General features: G+C 36.6%; 1 protein-coding gene across 7 annotated transcripts in view; it reads right to left on the bottom strand.

Moving 5' to 3' along the window:
• dysc (whirlin protein dyschronic) overlaps window positions 1–22,743 on the bottom strand; it is a 708,896-nt gene that overhangs the window by 294,926 nt on the left and 391,227 nt on the right. For all 7 annotated transcript variants that reach the window (XM_081745580.1, XM_081745584.1, XM_081745585.1 and 4 more), the window contains one exon: window positions 12,484–12,609. In XM_081745580.1, coding sequence (XP_081601706.1) covers window positions 12,484–12,609 — 126 coding nt within the window. The remainder of the gene's footprint in view (window positions 1–12,483; window positions 12,610–22,743) is intronic.

Raw genomic sequence — 22,743 nt, 5'->3', positions numbered from 1 at the left:
GGCCTTCTTGCATACAGTCCTGCTCTATTGAGCCGCCGACGAACAGTTTCACGACTCACGCGTTGTCCTGTAGCCTGAAACAACACATTGGCCAGTTGAGGGCATGAAGCTTGACGGTTACGTTTGACAGAAATTGTGAGGAATCGGTCCTCGACCGCCGACGTCTTCTTCGGACGGCCTCCTCCATGACGTCTACTGACTTCACCTCCATTTTGGAAGCGATTCCACAGCCTCGACATAACACTTTTGTTCACGTTGCAAGTCCTGTGCCACTTCCACTTGCGACCGGCCCAATTCCAACAGCCCAATTATTCGCCCACGGTCAAAGTCACTCGAATGTCGTCTACCAGCCATTGCAAAGTGTGTACCCCACACAAGAACCACTAACTCAATACTTGGAGCCTCGGACACTACTGGGCTGTGGTATACGCCTCATGGCATAAGTTGTTCACTGCGCTTGCAACGATGCTGCTTATGCGATAGAGTGGGTGCTCGCCTTGCTTGTGTGTCTCTGTGTATGTGCATGCCACTAACCAGTGTTGAATGGGCCCCACACGTCACTTTTACCATGTTCTCTCGGGTTGCTTAAGTTTTGTGGAGCAGTGTATGTCTTGCACTTCAATAACAAATTGGCTCGTGAGCGTGTGCATTATAGCCGTTCCGGTAAATATTTTTTCAAGTAAATCTCTTGTTGTTAAAATGTTTTATTTCGTTTTTCGATCATATTGTATTTCTACATAGAATTGCCAACTCAACTGGACGAAGTCCGATTCTTTCTTTTTGGATATGAAAGCTCGCACAGTGACAAGATTTACTCTTCTAATACTTTTCCGCTTCTCTTTTCGCATTAGTAATGAGAATCCTCTACGCGTGTTCTGTTGTTTGCTGGAAATTCAAGAGAGTGCGTTGTCATTGCATTTTACATTTGTAATAACGTAATTACAACCTAATATCTACTGCGTGCGTGAACAGTTTCTATGCCATGAACAGGTGATAGAGCTTCAGATGATCTAGTGGTTAGTACATGTGTCTCCCACGTTCGATTTTCGGTGGGAGAACATTGAAATTTGTAACAGTTATGATTTACGGTAATTTGGATTCCCTGCTAAATTGAAGGTCCGTCTCAGGTAGCCTCGGTGCTCAAAAGGAATGGTAAACTTTAACAAAGAACTGAACAAGCGACCGAAGATAATACATGTTATTCGAGACTTGGGAAGTCATTTTCATAATTCTGACAAACGTAAAAAGGCAAGTTTCTAATATTTATCGAAACCTTGAACGATGTATTTTCTTTTCCCAAAACTGCACTATTTTCCTATAGCAGTTTGTATTCTTTTGCATCCTCGTACGAAAGAGTAATGTATAATAGCATACAAGCATTTTGTGCTCACGGTGGGATACAAGATGTAGAGCTCTACGTATGTCCTTTACTGTAAAGCCTTAATCAAAGTATATTTAGTTACAACCTACATGAAAATGTATATATTTAAAGAAACATATATATATATATATATATATATATATATATATATATATATATATATATATATATATATATATGTGTGTGTGTGTGTGTGTGTGTGTGTGTGTGTTAGTAACATTTGTTTTGAACTACTCTTTTTACTTTCTGCATTATATTCCCATTAATGAACTTTCTTTTTACATTGACATTTTGCGGAGTACGGCTTTTCTTGTTACTTCGATGTCCTTGAGTGATTAGACTGCTCATTCTTGACGTCAACTGAAGTCTGATTCGATTTCCAGTAAGAGTGCAGTATGGTAGAAAGTTTATATTGAGTTAAAAGTGAAACATTCTCTGCTTTCTTCATTTAATTTGAGCGCTGCTTTCAGTTTTTATAAGATTTTTAATGCTACTTTTTCTTTTTTTCTTAAAAAAAGGAGCTAAAATATGCAAGTAACTACTATCTACATATAATATATGAATGAAGTTACAAATAGTGTCATGGTGTCAAATTCTGCAAAGAAACTATGTTATAAAATGACACAGAAATTTGTGTTGAGCGAGATAGAAAATTTGCGAAGTACTGCTAGAGTTAATCTTTTATTCCTTCTATTTAAGGAGGAGTCTTAGTTGTTGTCATAGCCTTGTCTATCTCAACCAATATTTTTCATAACCATATGAGAAATGCGACCTTCAATTGTCTTCATTTATGTATCCCATTGCATATTTAGACGCTTCAGAATGTAAATAAAGAACTGTAAGAAAGAAAACATAAATGTGAGATATTAAAAGTGTAGCTCTATGACATCACAAGAGCCTAGCAGGAAGTCCGAGTGTCAACAACAAGTACTGCCCTTGTGCAAGTATATGGTCAACCATGGATGAATACAACGGCTACAAGACCAAATAGGGAGAGAATGAGACCTTTTATATGTCAAACAATGAGTATGGTACGAGTCAATTAAATTAATCAAATATAGTTTTCTAGTGTACAGGATGTTTTTTAATCACAGACCATACGTGCTACATGTAGGCCATTCAGGAAATGAGGACATTACTCGTCGTATGTGGTCGCGCCTTATCATGTTTGAAAGCAACTCCATGCAGAATTGGCAGTCAAGAAACAAGAACTCAGTCCAGTACCTCAGCTATGTTCCGTTGGTTGATCAAAGACCCATCAATGCGAGCAGGCACGGAACCCAATAGTCGACCATACCGCAACGCTGTGTGTAAGACAGAGTTGGTTAACTTATTTTGTTAGTTTGTTTATTTATTTGTTTTGTTTGTGTGTTTGTTTGTTTAAGTTTCGCCCGTCTTTTCAATATCGAAACTATATGAAACGGGGACCTACAGCCTAAGGTGAAATCCGAACCACCACATACGTTCAAATTTCACTGCTTTCCCACTGGAAATCGAACCCGGGACCTCATGCACAAAAGGCGCGAACTAGCCATTAGACCAGCAGAGAGGAGTACCTTTTATTTTGATACGCCCTTGTAGCTGCTAAGCTAATAGATAAAAAAATATTCATTTTACATGAATAGAGATTGCTATCCTGCTTAATATGAGGTATTTGTTAGAAATATTTAAAATGATTATTGCTTTCCTTTGCTTTTATATCACTACACCAATAGGTTTTGGTAGCTGGGATACCTACTTATAGGTAGATAATTTTAAGCAGTGTTTTCAAGCTTTCTTTAATCTTTATCATCTTCCCAGAATGGCTTGAGATACCAAATTGCTGTAAACGGTATTATGATTTTTTTATCTTAGATGTGACATTTATCTTAGCATTTTTCGAAATAAAATAGGTTTTCGAGAAAAAAATTTCACCATTTTAACTTTGTTTCTAATTACTTGAAATGTGCCATTTTATGATCATTATCTTCTAACGTATAAAATTTTGAAACATTGAATAATAAATGTGGTATTGTAAGTTTTCGTTTCTATATAGCTTCGAAATGTGGTGTTGGAGGAAGATGGAGAAGATAAAATGGACAGAGAGAGCAACAAACGAAGATGTTTTAAAACGGATAGAAGAAAAGAGGACACTTCTAGCCACCATCCTTCGTAGAAAGGCCAATTGGATTGGACACATCTTGCAAAGAAATTGTCTTCTTCACCCTGCCATAGAAGGAAAGATGGATGGGAAGCGAGGAATAGGAAGAAGAAGAACATAGCTGATCGATGATTTGAAAGATAGGAGAAAATATTGGGAGTTAAAAGAGGAAGCTGAAGATCGACAAAAGTGGAAGAAACATTTCCAGGCCAAAATCTAAAATTGAAAAAAAAAAAAAAAAATCCTATTAGTCCCAGGACCTGCCGAAAGGCAGAATACTTGATAATAATAATAATGTAGATTCGAAATATGTAATAATCTGATATAGTGTCATTTGAAAAAAAAAATATAATTTTATATTGAGTTGAGGACTAACTTTAACATATACCTGTTAGTATTGAGGGTATATCAAATGATTTTTCCCTGTTGATATGAACTTCCTATAAGATTCCAACATTTTTTATAAATTAGTTCAGAAGTTACAAGTGCTTATTAATATAAATGGCCTATCCTGTATATAAGGGTAAGGGGGGAAAGAAGGAATGTCACAAAACTACATTTTCGATAAAACGGCTTTTTAGTATTGAAAACCGTGTAAAAATGAATAGGGTTGATCACTTACGATCACTTAATAAAGTTAAAGGTTATTGTTCATTCGTTATTGTACGCAGTGAAATAGTACCAAGAGTCACCAACAGAAAGACCAAAGCACTCGTTAAAGCACACACATGGACATTCTTTGTTTTTTTTCCCCTTATCCTTCATATGGTCTCTTATGCATAATCAATGCATGTATTTGTGTTAGAATTCAGAAGTAATCAAGTACTTGTAATATAAGTAGGGTTCCAAGACATGAATTTCGTTTAGAATTCAGAAGTAATGAAGTATTTGTAACACACGTAGGGCTTCAAGACATTCCGATTATCGAGGATATTCCCTGATTTAGAGATCGTCTGCCACCCGTCCCCAAAATTGTTTAAACTCCAAATGTCACGGTGTTTCTTCCAGACAGAAGTTTTAATATCATTCGTGCGATATTTAAGAAATGAAGTTTTTACCACTTTTGCCACTTTTCTTGAGTGTTAACCTATAGTTTAATTAATTATGATTGTTCATAGGCTGTTCCGGTTTTTTGGTCTTAAAATCTGAGAACTCAAAATAGGAGTGACACAAAACTTTGTATTGTTGCCTCAAAGAGCGTTCTTGTCATTGATACATAGTAAATTGGAATGTAAAACACTACTGACATGGTGACATCCCATGATGATACCTGTTTTTTTTATTCATATATATGCAAGTGTGGTTAGTGTCGTAGGAATCAACAATTGATTAACAGTTGAGGTGAGAACAATGAATTGGCTTACGACTAAGGAGACTTGTTTTTTACTCTGATTTAAAATGTTTTACATTACCCATGATATGATAAATCTCGGTATTCTGTATGACCCTAAGATACAAAGATATTGGTATATGTTAAAGTTACTTTCCCTTATTTTATCTCCTTTTAACCTACAATTCGAACGAAGGCTTGCTCGCAGTTGTGTACTTGTTTGTTGTATTTTCCTTACAATGCACAAAGCACAAAACAGAATATAAAAAAATCTTAGAGAAAGAAACTAAAAGGTAAAAAAAAAAGTTCTATCTTCTTTGCCAACTTTACTTCTTGAGTTTCTCGTAACAACCTCTCTAATTAACGGCTAGAGAAAAAAAGTTGAAATCTCAAGTCGTGAGAACTCTGAAAATATTCTCGCCTGAGAAGTCTTTGCAGCTGACATCTTCTGGATTCCATCGACAAAGTTTGCGCGTTTTGCTTCATCTCAAACTCACCAGATGGAGCCAGATTAGCTTTGCCACTTGGCAAACGCCATGTTCTAGGTTTTTGTTACCAATTTAAGATACCTTATGCTCTCTACACTTCCTAAAAAGAGGTCGAAAAAGTATAAAAGAAGAAAACTTTGACGTCACTGAATTTTGACTTGTAATTTAAAAGAAACTGAATCTCACTACCATAACCTCTAAAAGTATCAACTCTCCATATCGTTGATATAAAATAGATGACGTTTCATTGGTATCACGAAATCAAATGATACATTACCACATGATCATTGCAGTTAACTGGAGTGAATATGTCAATCAGTTGTATAGAAACAGACCACAAAGATGGGTTAAAGCAGAGATGTGACAGAATAGCAAAAATGGGTTATTGTATTCGGGCGTACCCATTGGCATACAGAAATAAGGTTACCCGATTTGTTGTTCCATCAAAGTGGATTGTTCAACGTATCTACAAGAAATGGTCTAAGAGAGGTATAAATAGGTATGGTATTAAAACTATGATTGCCAAAAGATTCTAACTCACAGGAACAGTTTCACGCCTAGTGAAGGAAAATCGATTACAAATTCGGTAGAAATAGCAGCAGAATAATCTTACCATTCCAATCATTTTTTGAAAGAATATGTGAAGAACTTCGTGCAATGAACATTTGAAGTCGAGTACCCACTTTTCACTCTGGACCATTGCCTGTAATTGGCTAAGAATGTATACATTAAACTGAAATGGAGTGAAAATGTTTGAAGTGGTCCAGCAAGCCGCGTTTCTTTTAGTAGTATAATGGTAGAAGATGAACCTAGACCAACCTAATGAAACATTCCATCCACAGTGTGTGGAAGATCAGGTTCAAGTTAGAAGACGTTCTGTGATGGTATGTTGGCGATTTTCGGCTATAGCTTGAACTAACTCATATAAATGAACCTGGGCAGGCTTCTTTACTTTGGCATTCTTAGTGACTGGTGTTGCCATTTCTCCATCTTGATGATACAATCGACATTCTCACTTTCAAAAATAATAACAGCCGTATTCATTGGACTCAAAGCTGTTGTATATGGTTTGAAAACCATTCAGATATCTTGTCTGTCGCACCTGGTTTGATCAACAAAAACCACAGGATTAACACCAATTTAAAATCTGAGGTGTAACGCTGAAATTGGTAACACCAATACTTTGCTGGAATCATAGAGACTACTGATGAGTGACTCCGTCCCTTCATGCAGCAACGTATCACTTCGTATAGTTATTCCGAACCGAATCCAGGCAGCTACATATATATCTTAAGCCATTTCTTCAAATGGTGCAATTAGTTAACAAAAACTTTGCTCTGATGAAATGGCGTTATGTCATGGTGATTCATCATCTCAAACCAATGATTGTTTTCACTCTATTTGTGAGATATCGATGCTACCGAACATGCTGCCGAACAAGACACATCTCACGGTTTGAAGTTCTCGCATTGTTACGCCCCATATACTTTGTCCCGATTATTTCATTGAGGGTATAAAAAGGTACTACCTGTAGACGCAGGGCGTTGGGACAAACAAAATAAAAAGCACGGAATTTAGACATCTTCGCCTGAAGGCAGGTTGTTGTTGCGCATCGAATGGAACGCTCCATTTCAGAGATTGCAAATCAACTGGGATTCTCGTGTACCAAACTTTCAAGGTTGTATCAAGATTTTGTAATTGCAGCGAATATGTCCGGGAACCGATCACAGTTAAAGGTGAGTGCGCCCTTAATGAACGTGGACTGCGCCGAATGAACCGTATTGTACAAATCAAAAGGGGTTAGACCGTGTTACAAATCACATCCCAGCTGAATAAATGTTCTATCCGAAGCGTTAGTTCACGGACTCTTCAACGTTCCCTACATCGCACAGTGGGGCGAAAACGCAAAAAGCTGGCCAAAAGTAAAAAAAAAAAAAAAAAAAAAAACGAAAGTTAATAATATAGGATTTTTTTTTATGTAGTTGGCTAGAGTGATGTTAGAAGGGCCCAAATCCATAAATAGAATTGAGTTTTTACTTTATTCCGACTACCTGAGCCACTCTTAAGTAGATCCTTCAGCAGATCAAATGCGTAGAGAACAATAGAAGAATTGTGACGCGTCCGTTTAAGCGGTGTAACTTTCGAACGCGTTCATAGTTTTTAAATCTGTAAAGTTTTCCTATATCGTACTGGTAAGTAGAATAAGTGTGTGAAGTGAAAAATTAATAATAATGATGTAATAATTTATAATTTGAATCGCAAGTCAGGCAAAATTTTCACATTGTTTATATATTTTATTAACTTAAAGCGTTGAAAACATTATGTGCACCCTCGTGCACCACGTTCATATTTTGTAGAATGGTAGTCTGAAAATTAATTAATGCTGTCGACAAAAACGTAGCTGCCAAAACGTGCCAATTACGAAGCGTGTTGATGTTAATTATTGCTCATTAATGTTATAGTGACAAGCCGTTGTAGTTATCATAACCGAATCAAATACCAATAATTTGTGTCATTTAAGTAATAATACATTTCTAATAAATAAGAACGTAAGTAACAAGTAATTGTTCATCAAAATATGTGAAAAAAGTGAATGTTGTTAAAGATACATTGTGAAAATTACGAAGTGTGTTGACATTCTTGTTATTCCGCCATTTTGTTTTTTTCAACTTTAGTTGCAGAATCGTAATCAGCAACCTCAATAACCCCTTTATCGCCACTTTTGAGAACATTTCTACGACTTTTTCGACTTTTGCAAATTTTATTCTGCCATTTTGGATCCGCCATTTTGTTTTCTTCAACGTTAGTTGCAGAATCGTAATCAGCAACCTCAATAACCCCTTAATACTAAATTTCATTCAATCTGAATATAGTTATCATATTTTGGCCAGCTTTTTGCGTTTTCGCCCCATTGTGCATCGTCTTGGCTTCAGGAGCGCTGGCCAACTTGAGTGCCCCTGCTCACAGGCCGAACGTCTTGTATGGTCTCGCAGGCACAGGGGTTGGACCATGTAACAGTGGAAATGGGTAGCCTATAGTGATGTGTCTCTATTCTAATTACAACGTGCCAATGACAGAATCCGAATCTGGCGACAACAGCAGGAAACCATGAATCTCGCATACAATGTTGGTATAGTCCAAGGCCGTGAAGGCCTGGTATGTCTGCAGTAGGGCATCATCGGAACCATTAGTCCAAGTATGAGGACCCCTGAATGCCAACCGGTATATGGGTATCGTGGTGTCAAAGGGAAGCTGGTAACACAGCTGTCCGGCCCATAGCCCTAAGACAACCACGAGTGATTCGAGGAACATTCTCTCGATCTCCAGTTTTACAGTGCCCCCTCTTCCCGCAATCCAGATGCGAACCCAGTGGAGCATTTGTGAGATGTCGTAGAAAGGACTGTATGGAGCATACAGTCCCTACCAATCAAAATGGACCAGCTCTGCGTCGCTGTAGAGAAAGCATATCTTGAAATATCTTCTGATCAATCCAGAAGCTGGTGGAGTCATTACCTCGCCGTATCAAGGCCAAAACGAGGCCGACAGGATACTAGGTAGGTGTGCCTAATTCAGTAGCAGATCAGAGTATTTATCATAAACATGTTTGACTATAAGCTGCTGCTATGACACATATACTATGTAAGAGCACGAATTGCATGCGGAGTAATATTCCTAACAACAATTATTCCGCTGTATATTCGTAAAGTCCTTGGCAGGAATGCCCAAGGTTATATGTGGTACTGACAATGCGAATACCTTTGTTGCTGTTTTCAAACGAAGTGCGCCACTGCCTTCAGTCAAGCAACTGTTTAATTCTCCTCATGACTCTGGCTTAATGGCCAATTAAAAAGTTACTGACAAAGATATTTCTCATACTTTAGCAAGCACTTACCAGATTATCGATCTGAATTCATAATTTACTTTTTTAAACAATATACGAAAAAAACTATTTCAGAAGGCCCTATAAGAAACGGCAAAAAATGTTGAAGGAAATTTATGTCAACTTTGATTTTGTACTCGGAAAGAATACATTTATTTAGTTTTACAGCACAAGAAATAGTTTTAACACTTGAACTTGGTACAGTTGGACCCAAGGTGATAAAAATATTGCATTTTTAATCAAGTTTTTCTAACAGCGAAACGTAAGAAATTACACTAGTTAACAAATTTAAACTTTTTGTTTGTTACATGAGAAAAATCACCTGATCTTAAAGGAACTTTTAGCGCTGAATTCGAATATGCACTCGGTTTCTCTCCATCACGTACAGTTTTCCCGTAACAGAGGGATTTTCGGGAAATTCCCTCAAAAATTTCCCTTTTTCAGATATTTTATTCCCCTAGCTCCTGTCCCCTTACATATAGTAACATAGAAATTATACCTAAGTATACCTTGATTTATATTTAATAAACCCTAAAAGTTTCGTAAAAATCGCTTTGTTCTTTCTAGAGAAATAAATATATTTGTATGTATACTGTGTGCACTGTTTATTGCACCTGATAGTAATGCTTTCAGATCTCCTGAGTTGGGGTAAAAACGATTTGCTTTATTACTACAAACACAGACATAAAAATGAATATTTACAATAGTCAACAACACACTTGTATTGCTCTCTGTAAATTAGAAACGTGTATAATAATAGAATGTACATCCAACGTATATTTTTTTTTAAACGTACAGTATATGTATATCTTAATACATATATATACAATTCTCCAAGTTTTTTCGTTTTGTTCATGAAATGGTTATCAATATTTGTTATCAAATGTAACAGAATGCAAAAGAACTTTCACTTCCCGAGCCCCCTACCAACTGGGAAGAGATATGGCCAAAAGACTCTGATGATGATCATGACCTTGATGAACCATCGACATCAACATGTACATCCAAGGATCCAACGTTCATCCCTGACTGTTTTCGCGAGCCACATTTCATCCGGCAATGTGAACTTAATGACCTAGTCCGTGATTTGCACCTGACAAAACAAGAGGCGGAACTTCTGGGATCAAGGCTCCAGCAGTGGAACTTATTGGATGCAGAAACGAACATATCAGTGTACAGGAAAAGACATGTTCAATTTTCAAGCTATTTCTCAATGCAAGATAATGTGTGCATATGTACGGATATAAATGGGTTGATGGCGGAGCTAGGAATTCCTTACGTTCCAGAAGAATGGAGGTTATTTATTGACGCGTCAAAGGTCAGCCTTAAAGCTGTCCTTTTACATAATGGAAATAAAAAACCTTCTATACCACTTGCGCACTCAGTGAAGATTAAGGAATCCTATGACACCATATCAACTTTGCTAAATCTTATAAATTACAAGGACCATTGTTGGCAAATATTTTGTGATCTCAAGGTAGTTGGTATTCTATTAGGACTGCAGTGCGGTTACACGAAGTACCAATGTTTTTTTATGTTTATGGGATAGCCGAGCTGATGACAAACATTATGAAGTGAAGGAATGGGAACCTAGAGTGAATTACGTACCTGGAGAATGCAACGTCAAATACGCTCCTTTGGTAGATCCTAATAAGATATTACTACCGCCACTTCATATCAAGTTAGGACTTATGAAAAACTTTGTCAAAGCCATGGACACATCTGGTGAAGGTTTCAAGTATTTGCGAAATAAGTTCCCTAACCTGAGTGATGCTAAGATTTCAGCGGGAGTGTTTATTGGTCCCCAAATTAGGAAATTAATGCTTGATGATAGCTTTGACAGCAAGTTAAACAGTGCTGAGCTAGCTGCCTGGACAGCATTTAAGTGGGTTGTGCGCAACTTTCTGGGCAATAACAAAGCTGAGAGTTACACAGAAATCGTACAGACATGATACAGAAATACAAAGAGTTGGGTTGTAGGATGTCTTTAAAAATCCACTCTTTGCACTCCCACCTCAGCTTCTTTCCTGCTAACCTAGGTGCTCTCAGCGACGAACAGGGGGAAAGATTCCACCAAGATATAATGGCAATGGAGAAAAGGTACCAGGGACGATGAGATCCTTCAATGATGGGGGACTATTGTTGGGGTCTTGTTAGAGAATGCAACATTTCTTACAAAAGAAGGAAGTAGTGTACGTTTTTGTAACCCAATGGAAGTTTCATATATTGTGATAGTTTTGATTGTCTTTTCATGACCTTTTGGTACATTTGTATTATTGTTTATTGTAAATTGTCACACTTGTAAATTATATTGTATTATATTTTATATATGTGTTTGTGGTAATAAAGCAAAACGTTTTACCTCAACTTAAGATATCTGAAAGCATTACTATAAGGTGCAATAAACAGTACACACAGTATACATACAAACATATTTATTTCTCTAGAAAGAATAAAGCGATTATTACGAAACTTGGAGGGTTTGTTAAATATGAATCAAAGTATACTTAGGTGTAATTTCTATGTTAGTATATGCAAGGGGACAAGATCTTGGGGTGTAAAATAAACGAAAAGGGAAATTTTTGAGGGATTTTCCCGAAAATCCCTCTGTTAGGGAAAATCGTACGTGATGGAGAAAAACCGAGTGCATATTCGAATTCAGCGCAAAAAGTTCCTTTAAGAACAGGTATTTCCTTTTATGTAACAAAACCTTTGTTAACTAGTGTTATTTATTCAATAACAGTAATATTATACACAGATGGTTATTTTTTTTAAAAAAGTGGATTCAACTATATTTTCCTATACGAAAGATGTATGAGGTGGTAATACTTAGGATTAGTGTGCAGTCCTTGGCAGTTATTAGTGTTGTATTTTTTGATCGTTAATAGTACGTGAAGCGGGGTACAATGGAAATGTGTGTTGAACCGGGCAGATGGTGTTGATGCAAAATGGGACACTGCTCTATGTTTGAAAGAAACCAAATGGCCCAAACAAGTTTACTAGACAGTATTTTGTGTATAGATACTGGGAATCATGATACAATATTATTATGTTGTTTTTCGATCTTCTCGTGTTTCGAAACTGATCTTTTTTGAAATTTGAAAACTTATTAATAACTAAATGCACTTAGCTTGTTCAGAGCGCAGAGCAAAATTTTAACTCTCCTTCCTTTATCTTGTTTGCTTAATTCAGCAGAAGTTAATTTGTAACACATAGTCTTTCATAATTTTTTCTTGTATTTTGAAGAAATTTACTTGCACTTACCATGAGTCCCGCTCTGTCGGCCACTGAATCCTTATCGACGCCGGTGATGAAGATCCCGAGGCCATACTCCACACCACCACGGATCATTAATCCTAGGGACTGTCCGGGTTCTATGCTTAACTCAACCTATGGTAGACAGAGAAATTGGAACTAGTTATTTTGCAATGTAATTTAAACAAAACAGTTACAAACTGAAATAAAAATTGTTACATCTAGCTTATTGTTAATTCAAGACATACACACAGTAATTAGAACTCGAGATTTTTTATTATTATTTAGTTTTTAAAATGACCTTTATTTTTCCCAAAATAATGGCTGTTCTTCCTATAGTTATCATTTGTATTATATATTTATTTATATCTATTTCTGGATGTTTCCAGCATCTATGATGTTCATTAAGTTCGTCACTTGTAAGGAATGATATTCCTCGACGAGCACACTATTCAGGGAATGGGGAAGGAAGGAAACGGCCTGGGACCTCTATGTTAGGTACCATCTAGGCATTTGCCCGGTGTGAATGAGGGAAACACAGGAAAAACTTCACTTAAGATGACTGGCCTGAAAAAAACTGTTATGCCATTTTTAAAGTAAACCAAATAGGAGCACGGAACCCATACAATTCACTTGTCTTTATTTTCCAAGCAGTTTCAGAACATACTGAATGGTTACAAAATTGCGTTTTCTTAGTGGATATAGGCTGAAAGCAAATGTGTCTTTTATATCGATAGGTATGACTCTAGACTCGGTCTCCAGTGGGCGATAATAGACGATAGATGAGAAATCAAAGTAGTTTTTGGAATCTTATTATAAGCAATTGGCACTGTCTCATAAGCCTTCATGATAGAAAGGTACATGAGTAACCGAGCGTCTACATCACCACTTTCCATTCTCTCGTTATGGCATGGGTGAGTTCCCTATCTTCTCATACTTACATTGCCACTTATGGCTGGTCCACAATTTGCTAGGACTGGCTGTTAATTGCTCTTTTCAATTAGCATCCTATTCTCATCTCGTAGGCGTGATTGGGTTAAATCCATTATGCCTGACAAGTCCTCAATAGGATAATGGGTTAAATCCATCAAATTCGACGCCTTACTATCCGAACCACCAGAAGTTGGCCGTTGAGGTAGCTACAAGCATAAACTGTGTTGGCACCCGGAGAATACGCGTAATTTCTAATGAAAACTCTGGAGTTCTGTTTCTTCACTTAAACCCTCCAGAGCAACGTTGAAATTGTGCCGTTGACGTCCAAATTATTATCCAGGAATATTTACAACTAGACGCTGCAGTATCCGGTGTTGCCCGGGAGAGGATTTTAATGGCTTAGACGGTCTCTCGAAATTTGTCCAAAAAGCATTGTATTTATTCGCCATAACAGTTATGCCTTTCAAAATGTAAACCTGCACCGACGAATGCAACGTCGCTTATAAATATCATTTTCGAAAATAGTAAGATTCGGTTTACCTGAATGGCAGGATATATATGTAATTCTTAATCTGAATCAAGTACCAGACCGAAAATTCTATATAATGAAAATTATTTTTTTTAGTTTAACATCCCACGATTTATGCATTTTAGGCTAAAAGGGACGAATCACTGATGGAAGTGAATTATTGTAAACTTTTTTTGGGTTCTTCGATAGGGAATCTAATTCGGAACCACGTGCACCAAAGGCGCACACAGACTAGAACTAGGCTACCGAGAAGGGGCACGAAAAATTGTAAATAGCCTACTGTCTCTCCTCTAGAATTACTTTGAAGTATGCGAAGTCAACAGTGTGGATTAAGATTTCCATAACACATTCTCTGCCACAGTCGATCTTACAAGGTACATTTGCGAAGTGTCCTCTCGGGATTCATGTAAAACTGATTTAAATGCAAAGGTCTCCATGGCTCAATGTGTATTGTACTAATTTTAGCGGCCCATATGGGTAATTAGCATATTTATGAGCCTTCATATACCCGAAATTCAATCATACACTACTATAACGCTCGGTCACAAAATTGCTATTAGTTTCTTTAGATGTAACAGAACATGAATGTGGACATATGCAAAACAAATTGCATCAAGTACTGCTTCTCTAACACGTGTTATCCACACCGGCCGTCATCTTGTATCCGCCATATTGGATTCAACTTTCGGTACCGTAAAACTCACTACACCAATGAATTTCCGAGAAAATTTTGTATGAATTTGATGTATCACATGCACCTATTCCCATTCAAAAAAAAAAAAAACGAAATTTAAATTCAATATGGTGGATCCAAGATGGCGGCTGGTGTGGAAAACACGTGTCAGAGAAGCAGTACTTGATCCAATTTGTTTTGCATATGCTCACATTCATGTTCAGTTACATCTAAAGAAACTAAAAGCAATTTTGTGACCAAGCGTTATAGTAGTGTATGAATTCCGGATATATGAAGGCCCATAAATATGGAAATTACCCGTATGAGCCGCTAAAATTAGTACAATACACTTTGGGCCGCGGAGAACTTCGCATTTAAATCAATTTTAGACGAATCCCCAGGGGACACTTCGCGAATGTACCTTGTTAGACCAATCAATTCCAGAATGCTATTAACGTTTAACGAAAAAAAAATGTCTAAATATGAGATATATATATATATATATACCAATCGCTAAAGCTTTTTGAGCTAAATTTTACAACTCTGTGTGAAAGCACATGCGTAGTTTTGAAGAAAATGGAGAGAAATGAATTCCTTTGTAAAGGTAAAAGTTGCTGCTGCAAGAGAACCGCGATCCTGAAATATACTCTCATGAAGCTCTTCATTACGACACTACCACGACGACAGTACGGAGGACGGTTAAGGATATATAGCCTTTGGTGTGACACACTGGGTTCGATTCCCGGTGGGAGCTCATGTAGTTCGGATCCCGTGTTAAACTGAAGGTCATGTCTCATGTAGCCTTACTCTTCAAAAGAATGCTAAACTGAAAATCAAATCAACTTAACGAGATATAGCTAAAAGTTATATTTATTAAGCTTTAGTTTTTCTTTACCTATAATATTGTCCGAAGATCAATAATAATAATAATAATAATAATAATAATAATAATAATAATAATAATAATAATAATAATAATAATAATTATTATTATTATTATTATTATTGTTATTATTATTATTATTATTATTATTATTATTATTATTATTATTATTATTATTATTATTATTATTATTATTATTATTATATAGGCTGATTATAATATATCGATCGATAAACTATATCGAACTTAACAAAATGAGATGCTAGGAGATAAATTCTAATTTGTAATTTTTTGAGAAAATCGAAAAAACAAATTGAGACGCTAAACGTATGTCGTCCGTTTCCAATCACAATTGAAAGTTTTTATTTTGCTAGAAAATATTGTTACGTATATATTGTATATGTAGTAAATTGCACTATTACTATAACTATCAGATTGTGTTTTATTTTACCCAGCGGGGACACAATTACATAGGTTTACATTTTTACGCACATATCTCTAATTCACGCTGAAAATCATCATCGATAAGCTTAGTCGATCTTTTTTTTTTTTTAACATCGTGTGTGTTTTTTAGTTTTAACGAGTTAAATTTTTAACGAAATCATAAAATCAGAGATTTCGGGTTATTTAAACAGTAGGTATAAATTCCCCATGGATATTTAAAAGTGAATATATTAATATAAATCTGTGGGTGCATGCAAGAACCTGATATTTTACAATTAAATCATTGTGAAATAAAGAGCTGCAAAGTTTTTGGGATATACTACCTACATTAATTGCTTTGATCACTACTGTGTGGTTTCAGTAGTTAGTAAAAGATCATAACAAAATATCCATAAATCATTGTCTGGTTATATGAGAAAACATTATGTACACTATTGTAGGAAAGAAAAATGGCAGCTTCAACAGACAGTTGAACCTGATGACAGTGCATGAACCTAACATGTTACATAACAGAGACACTACTCTTGATTGTCACCACTAGTGCTCTCAAACGGGTCGGGTCGGGTCAACTCGGGTCGGGTCGGGTCAGCTCGAGTCGGGTTATTCGGGTCGGGTTGTCGGGTCGGGTTAGTCGGGTCGGGTCAATCGGAAATGAAATGAAATCTTTGAGTTTTACGTCCCACGGTTATGCCGGTTAGGCTAAAGGAGACGGTGATGATGAGTAATGAATGAAATGGTGGAATGAAGAAAGTGGGAGGAAACGGGAGAACCCCGAGAAAACCCACGCACACGGTGTTTGTCCTTCGGGTCAATCGGGTCAGCTCGGGTCGGGTCAGTCGGATCAGTTCAATTTGGTCAACTGAGTTTAGGTTGAGCTTAAACTCGCCTGGAGTCGAAAGCTGCTGTTTTTCACTAGCTGCCTAATGAAAAATAGCAATTTTCAATTGATTTTATAGAAACCATAAATCTATTTTGCACACTTGCAGCTAGTGTTTTTGTGGTAAATGCTTATTTTTGTACTTGTGTGTACTTTAATTTTTAAATGTGGAAGATTGATTTTACCAATCGACTGCAATATTAATATCTACGCCAATATGGAGTCTGGATTTAGAACAAAACTAGAAGTTGTTTAAGCAAGGCAAAAGAAAGATTGGATATGGACGACCAAGCCCAAGCAGGGCCGCGGTGGCTCAGTGGTAGATAATTCATCTCTGGTGCATGGTGTCCATGGTTCGACCCCAGCGTGTGCTAAGTGGGCTTTGTAGTGGAGAAACGCCGTGTAGTGGGTTTTCTCGAGGTTCTCCTGTTTCCTCCCACTTTTTTCATTCCACCATTGCATTCATTTCTCATGGTCACCATATCCCTTAGCCTCGTTGCAGAATCAAGGGACCTTAAACTGAATATTTCATTTTATTTCACCAAGCCCAAGAACATCGATACAAGAATAAGATAAAGATTGGATATGCAAGACGAAGTGCATAGTAATTTTGCTCTTGGCCGTGTTTTGGTGATCACGAAGTAGCGATGAGCATATTTTCTTGCTTTCCGTATAGCATGAAAGACCATAATCAAAATCACACTTGGTCTTCATTTGTACCGATGAGGCGAGCATTCTTGGTTCTTGTATAGCATGAAAGACCGCCAAGACTACGAAATGCAGGACTAAGACTTGAATGTGGAAGACAAAGAATAACACACAGTATTGATGACCAAGACCCAGGGTGCGAATTGTTTGAATTTCATTTGTTGGGCTGAAAGTGATGAAATAAAATTAGTACTTTATAATTAATTATCATACTGTATTTTTAAATTTTAAATTACAAAATTCATATTATGTATCTTCTTACTTGCAACTATATATACTGTAAAATACGTTTTAATTACCGAGAAAGAAAAATCAAAGTGGCGCGGGTCCCGGAATCATAAGAACCTATTTTGGAATGAAAGTTGAAGGATTGAAAAAAATCACAGGTGTTCTCCCGTTTCCTCAACCCTTATCATTGTAGTTAAACGATTTCCTTTTGTCTCCACCAAGAGACTCTTGCTACTGCCTTCCGAGAAGACCCCCTGCCGTCCGAGCAGGTGAGAACACTGACCTTGAATAAAGATTTCCTCACATAGAACTAAAGCAAGAAAAAATATAAATTTATCCCACGTCGGACATTGGTATCAGTTATAAAAAGAAATAAGCAAACCTCAAAAGTGCCAAATATTCATTAAGATGCATATAAAAATCCCCCGCTTGATCTAGCTAGTGGTTAACGTGTAAGACTTCGGTACACGTCGTCCGGGTTTAATTCCCAATGGGAGTGCATTCTGACGTTTAGCCAGTGTCGTGACCATAGTGCTCTCAAACGGGTCGGGTTACGGGTCGGGTTGTCGGGTCAGGCTGCTCGGGTCAGCTCGGATCGGGTTGTCGGGTCGGGTCACTCGGGTCAGCTCGGATCGGGTTGTCGGGTCAGGTCAATCGGATCGGATCACGGGTCGAGTCAGTCAATTCGGGTTGAAGACCGACCCGACCCGACCCGTTGAGACCACTAATATCAGAGTAGGAGTAAGCGATAGGGACAATACCAGATTTCCCTTGTAATTCTAATTTCGGAAGCTTTCTGTATCTAAACTGGTTCACCTTGAACAAATTCTTTGCAGAAGACTAATGATGAAACAACAGGAGCAAGGGAAAATAACATATTTCTAATCTTTTCTGTTACTTGGAAAGGTTTGGCTCTTTTTGATGTTCTAATAATGTCAGTCCACTGCTGTTGTACACCTCTTTTTTTTTATAATTCCAAATTTCCTGTCACAATATAGAAAAGTATGAGCAGGTAACGGAAAATGATGTTGTACCTCATCAAAAATCCCTAGGTCGTGCACTAAGTGGTACCAGGATGTATAATATTTTTGTTTTTGTTCTGGCTACATGTGACAAGAATCGGAATATACTATGTTTCGTCTTTCCTTGAAGTACTTCATTATTATTCTTTATAAAGTTCATTAGAGATTAGGCTACATCTTGCAAACCTCGGCTGGCTACATCTTCTGGCCAGACGTGCATAGATCCTCCATTTACATCATGCACTTCCAGATATGTCCAAAGTTGCGTACAATAGAAAACAACATTAGTGGATATATGTGGTGTAACTAGTGATGGGTAAATTCCCGGGAAGATATTTTTCGGGAATATTCCCTGGGAAAATTCCCGGGAAGATTCCCCAAAATGAGAATATCCCGGGAATTTATGTACAAAGACAAAGAAAATTGAATTCTATTTCTATTTTATGATTTCAAAGGTAAATTTGTTTCTTATCACCGTATATTATTACTCTTATGTCCAGCGGCTTCTCCAAAATGTATATTGTGAACGGTATTATGTTATTTTCTTATATTTAGAGAGCACGCATAAATGTATATTTACTTATAATATATTCTGTGCAAGTAAATATGTAGAAAAATGGTATAGTAAGTCCACATACTTTTACACCGCTAGTTTAAATTTATGTGTAAGTGGCATTTCTAAACTTGACTCTACTATTGATATTATAAACATATTAAATTTTTAAATGTTATAAACAAATTAGGTTTGGTAACTGTCAGAAGACACATGTCTCACCATGTATCAGAAGACTCATTTGCGCATACATATTACGCATAGTACTGTCAACGAATTTTACTTTTTTAATCTACAAGTTATTTAAAATCTAGAAGTAAATAATAATAAGTGAAAATAAAGTAATTAGACACGTGGTTGTTATAATTTGGAAGATAAAGAAAAGAAATGGAAATAAATTCCTTCCCGGGAATTTATATGCCAGGGAAAATACCCGGGAATATTCCCATTTTTTATTTTCCTTCCCACCGGGAATATTCTTACTGACCATCACTAGGTGTAACCAGTGCCTGCTGCACAGCAAAAGCTATTGTTTATACGTGTGGATTCTCTCTAGCACACGAAAATCATGTTCTATTTGGATTTGGGTGGCTTCAGCTGTTCGTAAGTGAAGTTCCCTTTCTTGCTCACTTCTCTTTCGTGCATCTGCTTTCATTGCATTATTGATGTTGTTAGCAAGTTTATTACACGTTTTGCATGTATCCAGTTTGGGATGTCCAGAATGAAGATTAAAATCTTTCATTAAAATCTCCTTGAAATTGCGGAATGTTGCTGGCGGAATGGCCCTTTCTGTTGCATACTGAGCGTACATATCGTAGAACTTTTTCTCATTTAATTCAGGGGAAAGATAATATCGATTAGGGTTGTGTCGATGTCTATAATGGCTTACATATTTGGGAATACTGCCTATGAAATTACGAATTTGCTCTTTTGTCTCTTCGGGAATACGATTTAGTAGTGAGTCATGTTTATTCAGGGATAAAAGTGGGACGCCGGGGCCGTACATATTTCTTGGAGGTGGGAGGACGACATCCCCCTGCATTCCCCTCACTTTTACCCCCTGATATTATTAAAAATAATTATTAAACGGAACATCAGTTACGGGTACATTCTTCTCTCACTTCCGGTAATTGTTTTTTTTTTTTTCTTGCTGTTTCATCTCATTGTTGCTGCGGCCACTACAATGTCGTTTGCATTAAGAGTTGGAAGAGTAGAATGCGCCGGTAACATATCAGGTATTTGTACGCTACAAGCGTTAATTCCAATTCCTTTTTGGGCTTCTATACTATACTTTCCACAGCTCTGCATTTTTTCAGGAAGTCGAATAATCTCTGAAAACTTCATGAATGGCGATAACATACAACAAAAATGCCATATATCAGGTTCTTGCATGAACCCATAGATATGTACAGTTCACAGCTCTAGTTCAAAATTTCTACTCGAGCATATGATTCATTTTTTCGTGGTATAAATGCTAATAATATGAATAATTTGTAATAAAGGTCGCATTTCAACCAAAATTTAACGTTATTTTCCACTTCAAGTGTCGTCAGAGTTGAGCCTTGAATATTTTTTGTAAATGTTTTTTCCGGTGTCATCAACATCGTGAAAAATCTTGCTTAATGTTCAGTGTTGCCAATACTAGACCAAATACAGTAGCTAGATAGATACCAGAAAGTCGCTAGTTTGTTGTCAACCGAACTGTAAGACGCTAGATTTGTCGCTAAACAAGAGAATAATAAGCAAACACATATTAACAAGGTCTATTACAAGATGATAACAATATACTCACTTATTCAAAGGCCGAGCAGGGCGAAACAAGGGTGTGTATATAGCCATCGCTCCAATTAATTTAATGATTTCTTGTTGAAGTTTGTAAGTGATAAACTTCAGTTCAAATACTTTTAAGGAATGGTGTACTTTTAAAATGGCAGTCAGCATATGTAGCCCAAGCCTATTACGCAATTTGGATTTCATAGCGTTCACAGTATTAAATATTCGTTCTCATTTCTGCATTCAACTAAAGGAGAGAAAAAACTGTGACAGCTAAATTGCATCACTTGTTTTGTATGCGCAGAATCGCGGTATTTGCTTACTTCTATCCAAAAAGACTGTATATTTTATGTCCTCTAGTTGTACGATAGTACGCCATTGTTGTGAAATCCTTGTCAATTTATTAAAGGATTTTTTTAAAGAGACAAAATTGCATTTTTATCGTCAAAATTAGATTTCGTAAGGAAGCCGTCAGATTTGTTGCTAGACCAAGGCTATTTTTTTATTCTGTCGCTGAAAAACGATGACAATTCTTAGATCCAGTGACAAAGTCGCTAAATTGTCAACACTGTTTCTATCTACAATTAACTTTACTTTCCACTTATATGGTCATAACAAATATTGCTGTGACAATGCAGAAGGATGAATGAAGTAATTATACGGAGTTTGAATGAAATAATTTGGTTGACCCCTATTTACAATACGCTTGGAAAACCATATTTGTATCGCTTTGACAGATTATTTTAATCTAGAAAATTTCTATTCAATCTCGTGTATTGGTCATTAGAATCTCCGCGGATGAAATAATTGAAAATTAATGAACCAAGCCATGACATTTTTCTGTCAGACACACTAATGATTGTGTTGCATTCAGCTGAAAGTACACATTAAATGATTATTTTCCTATACATGTAAATGAGTACATATATTGGTATGATTATCAACCGAAGAAAAATTACACGGGTACATGTTGTTTAACGTATGTAGAGATACGTAGGTAGAGCAGAGACTGTGTGAATGGCAATAAAAAAATACATCATGTACATCACTTGCAGGCAAGAATGTAATATTTGAAGTATAATTAATTGTAATTGTATATTTTGTATATATATATATATATACAATGTGTGTGTGTATATATGTGTGTGTGTGTGTGTGTGTACGGAGGTCATTGTCAGATAATAAGAATTCCATATCAAGTTAACGACCAGTTTCTCCAATTACAGTGATCATATCTGTAATTATTTGTTAAAAATTACAAATAATGAATCTTTGGTTTATGGAAGGGCCAGTGATTCCCAAAGTATTTTATCACGAAGCACTTCTTGATTTCTAATGATTCCCATTTTTTAAAATCATGAAGCTCTACTTGATTCCCTCAGCTAGGTAAGAGAGGAATACCAGATTGCAGTTTCGAATAGATTCTCGGTTTTAGAAGATACGGAGTGCACTACTGTTGGATTGAAATAAGAGATAGCATTAAAATTTCAGTAAAAGAGAAACTGTGACACGCGGAAATACGTAGGAACAAACCATGGTTTGACCAGGAATGCATTAAACTAGCAGAGAAGAGAAAACAGGCAAAATTAAACTGGCTAGAAAATCCGAATGAAATAACTACACAAAATCTCTCAGACATCAGGCGG

The sequence above is a fragment of the Thermobia domestica genome, chromosome 2 (assembly GCF_964235325.1).
Source record: "Thermobia domestica chromosome 2, izTheDome1.hap1.1, whole genome shotgun sequence".
Lineage (NCBI taxonomy): Eukaryota > Metazoa > Arthropoda > Insecta > Zygentoma > Lepismatidae > Thermobia > Thermobia domestica.
This window is presented reverse-complemented; position numbering and strand designations above follow the sequence as displayed.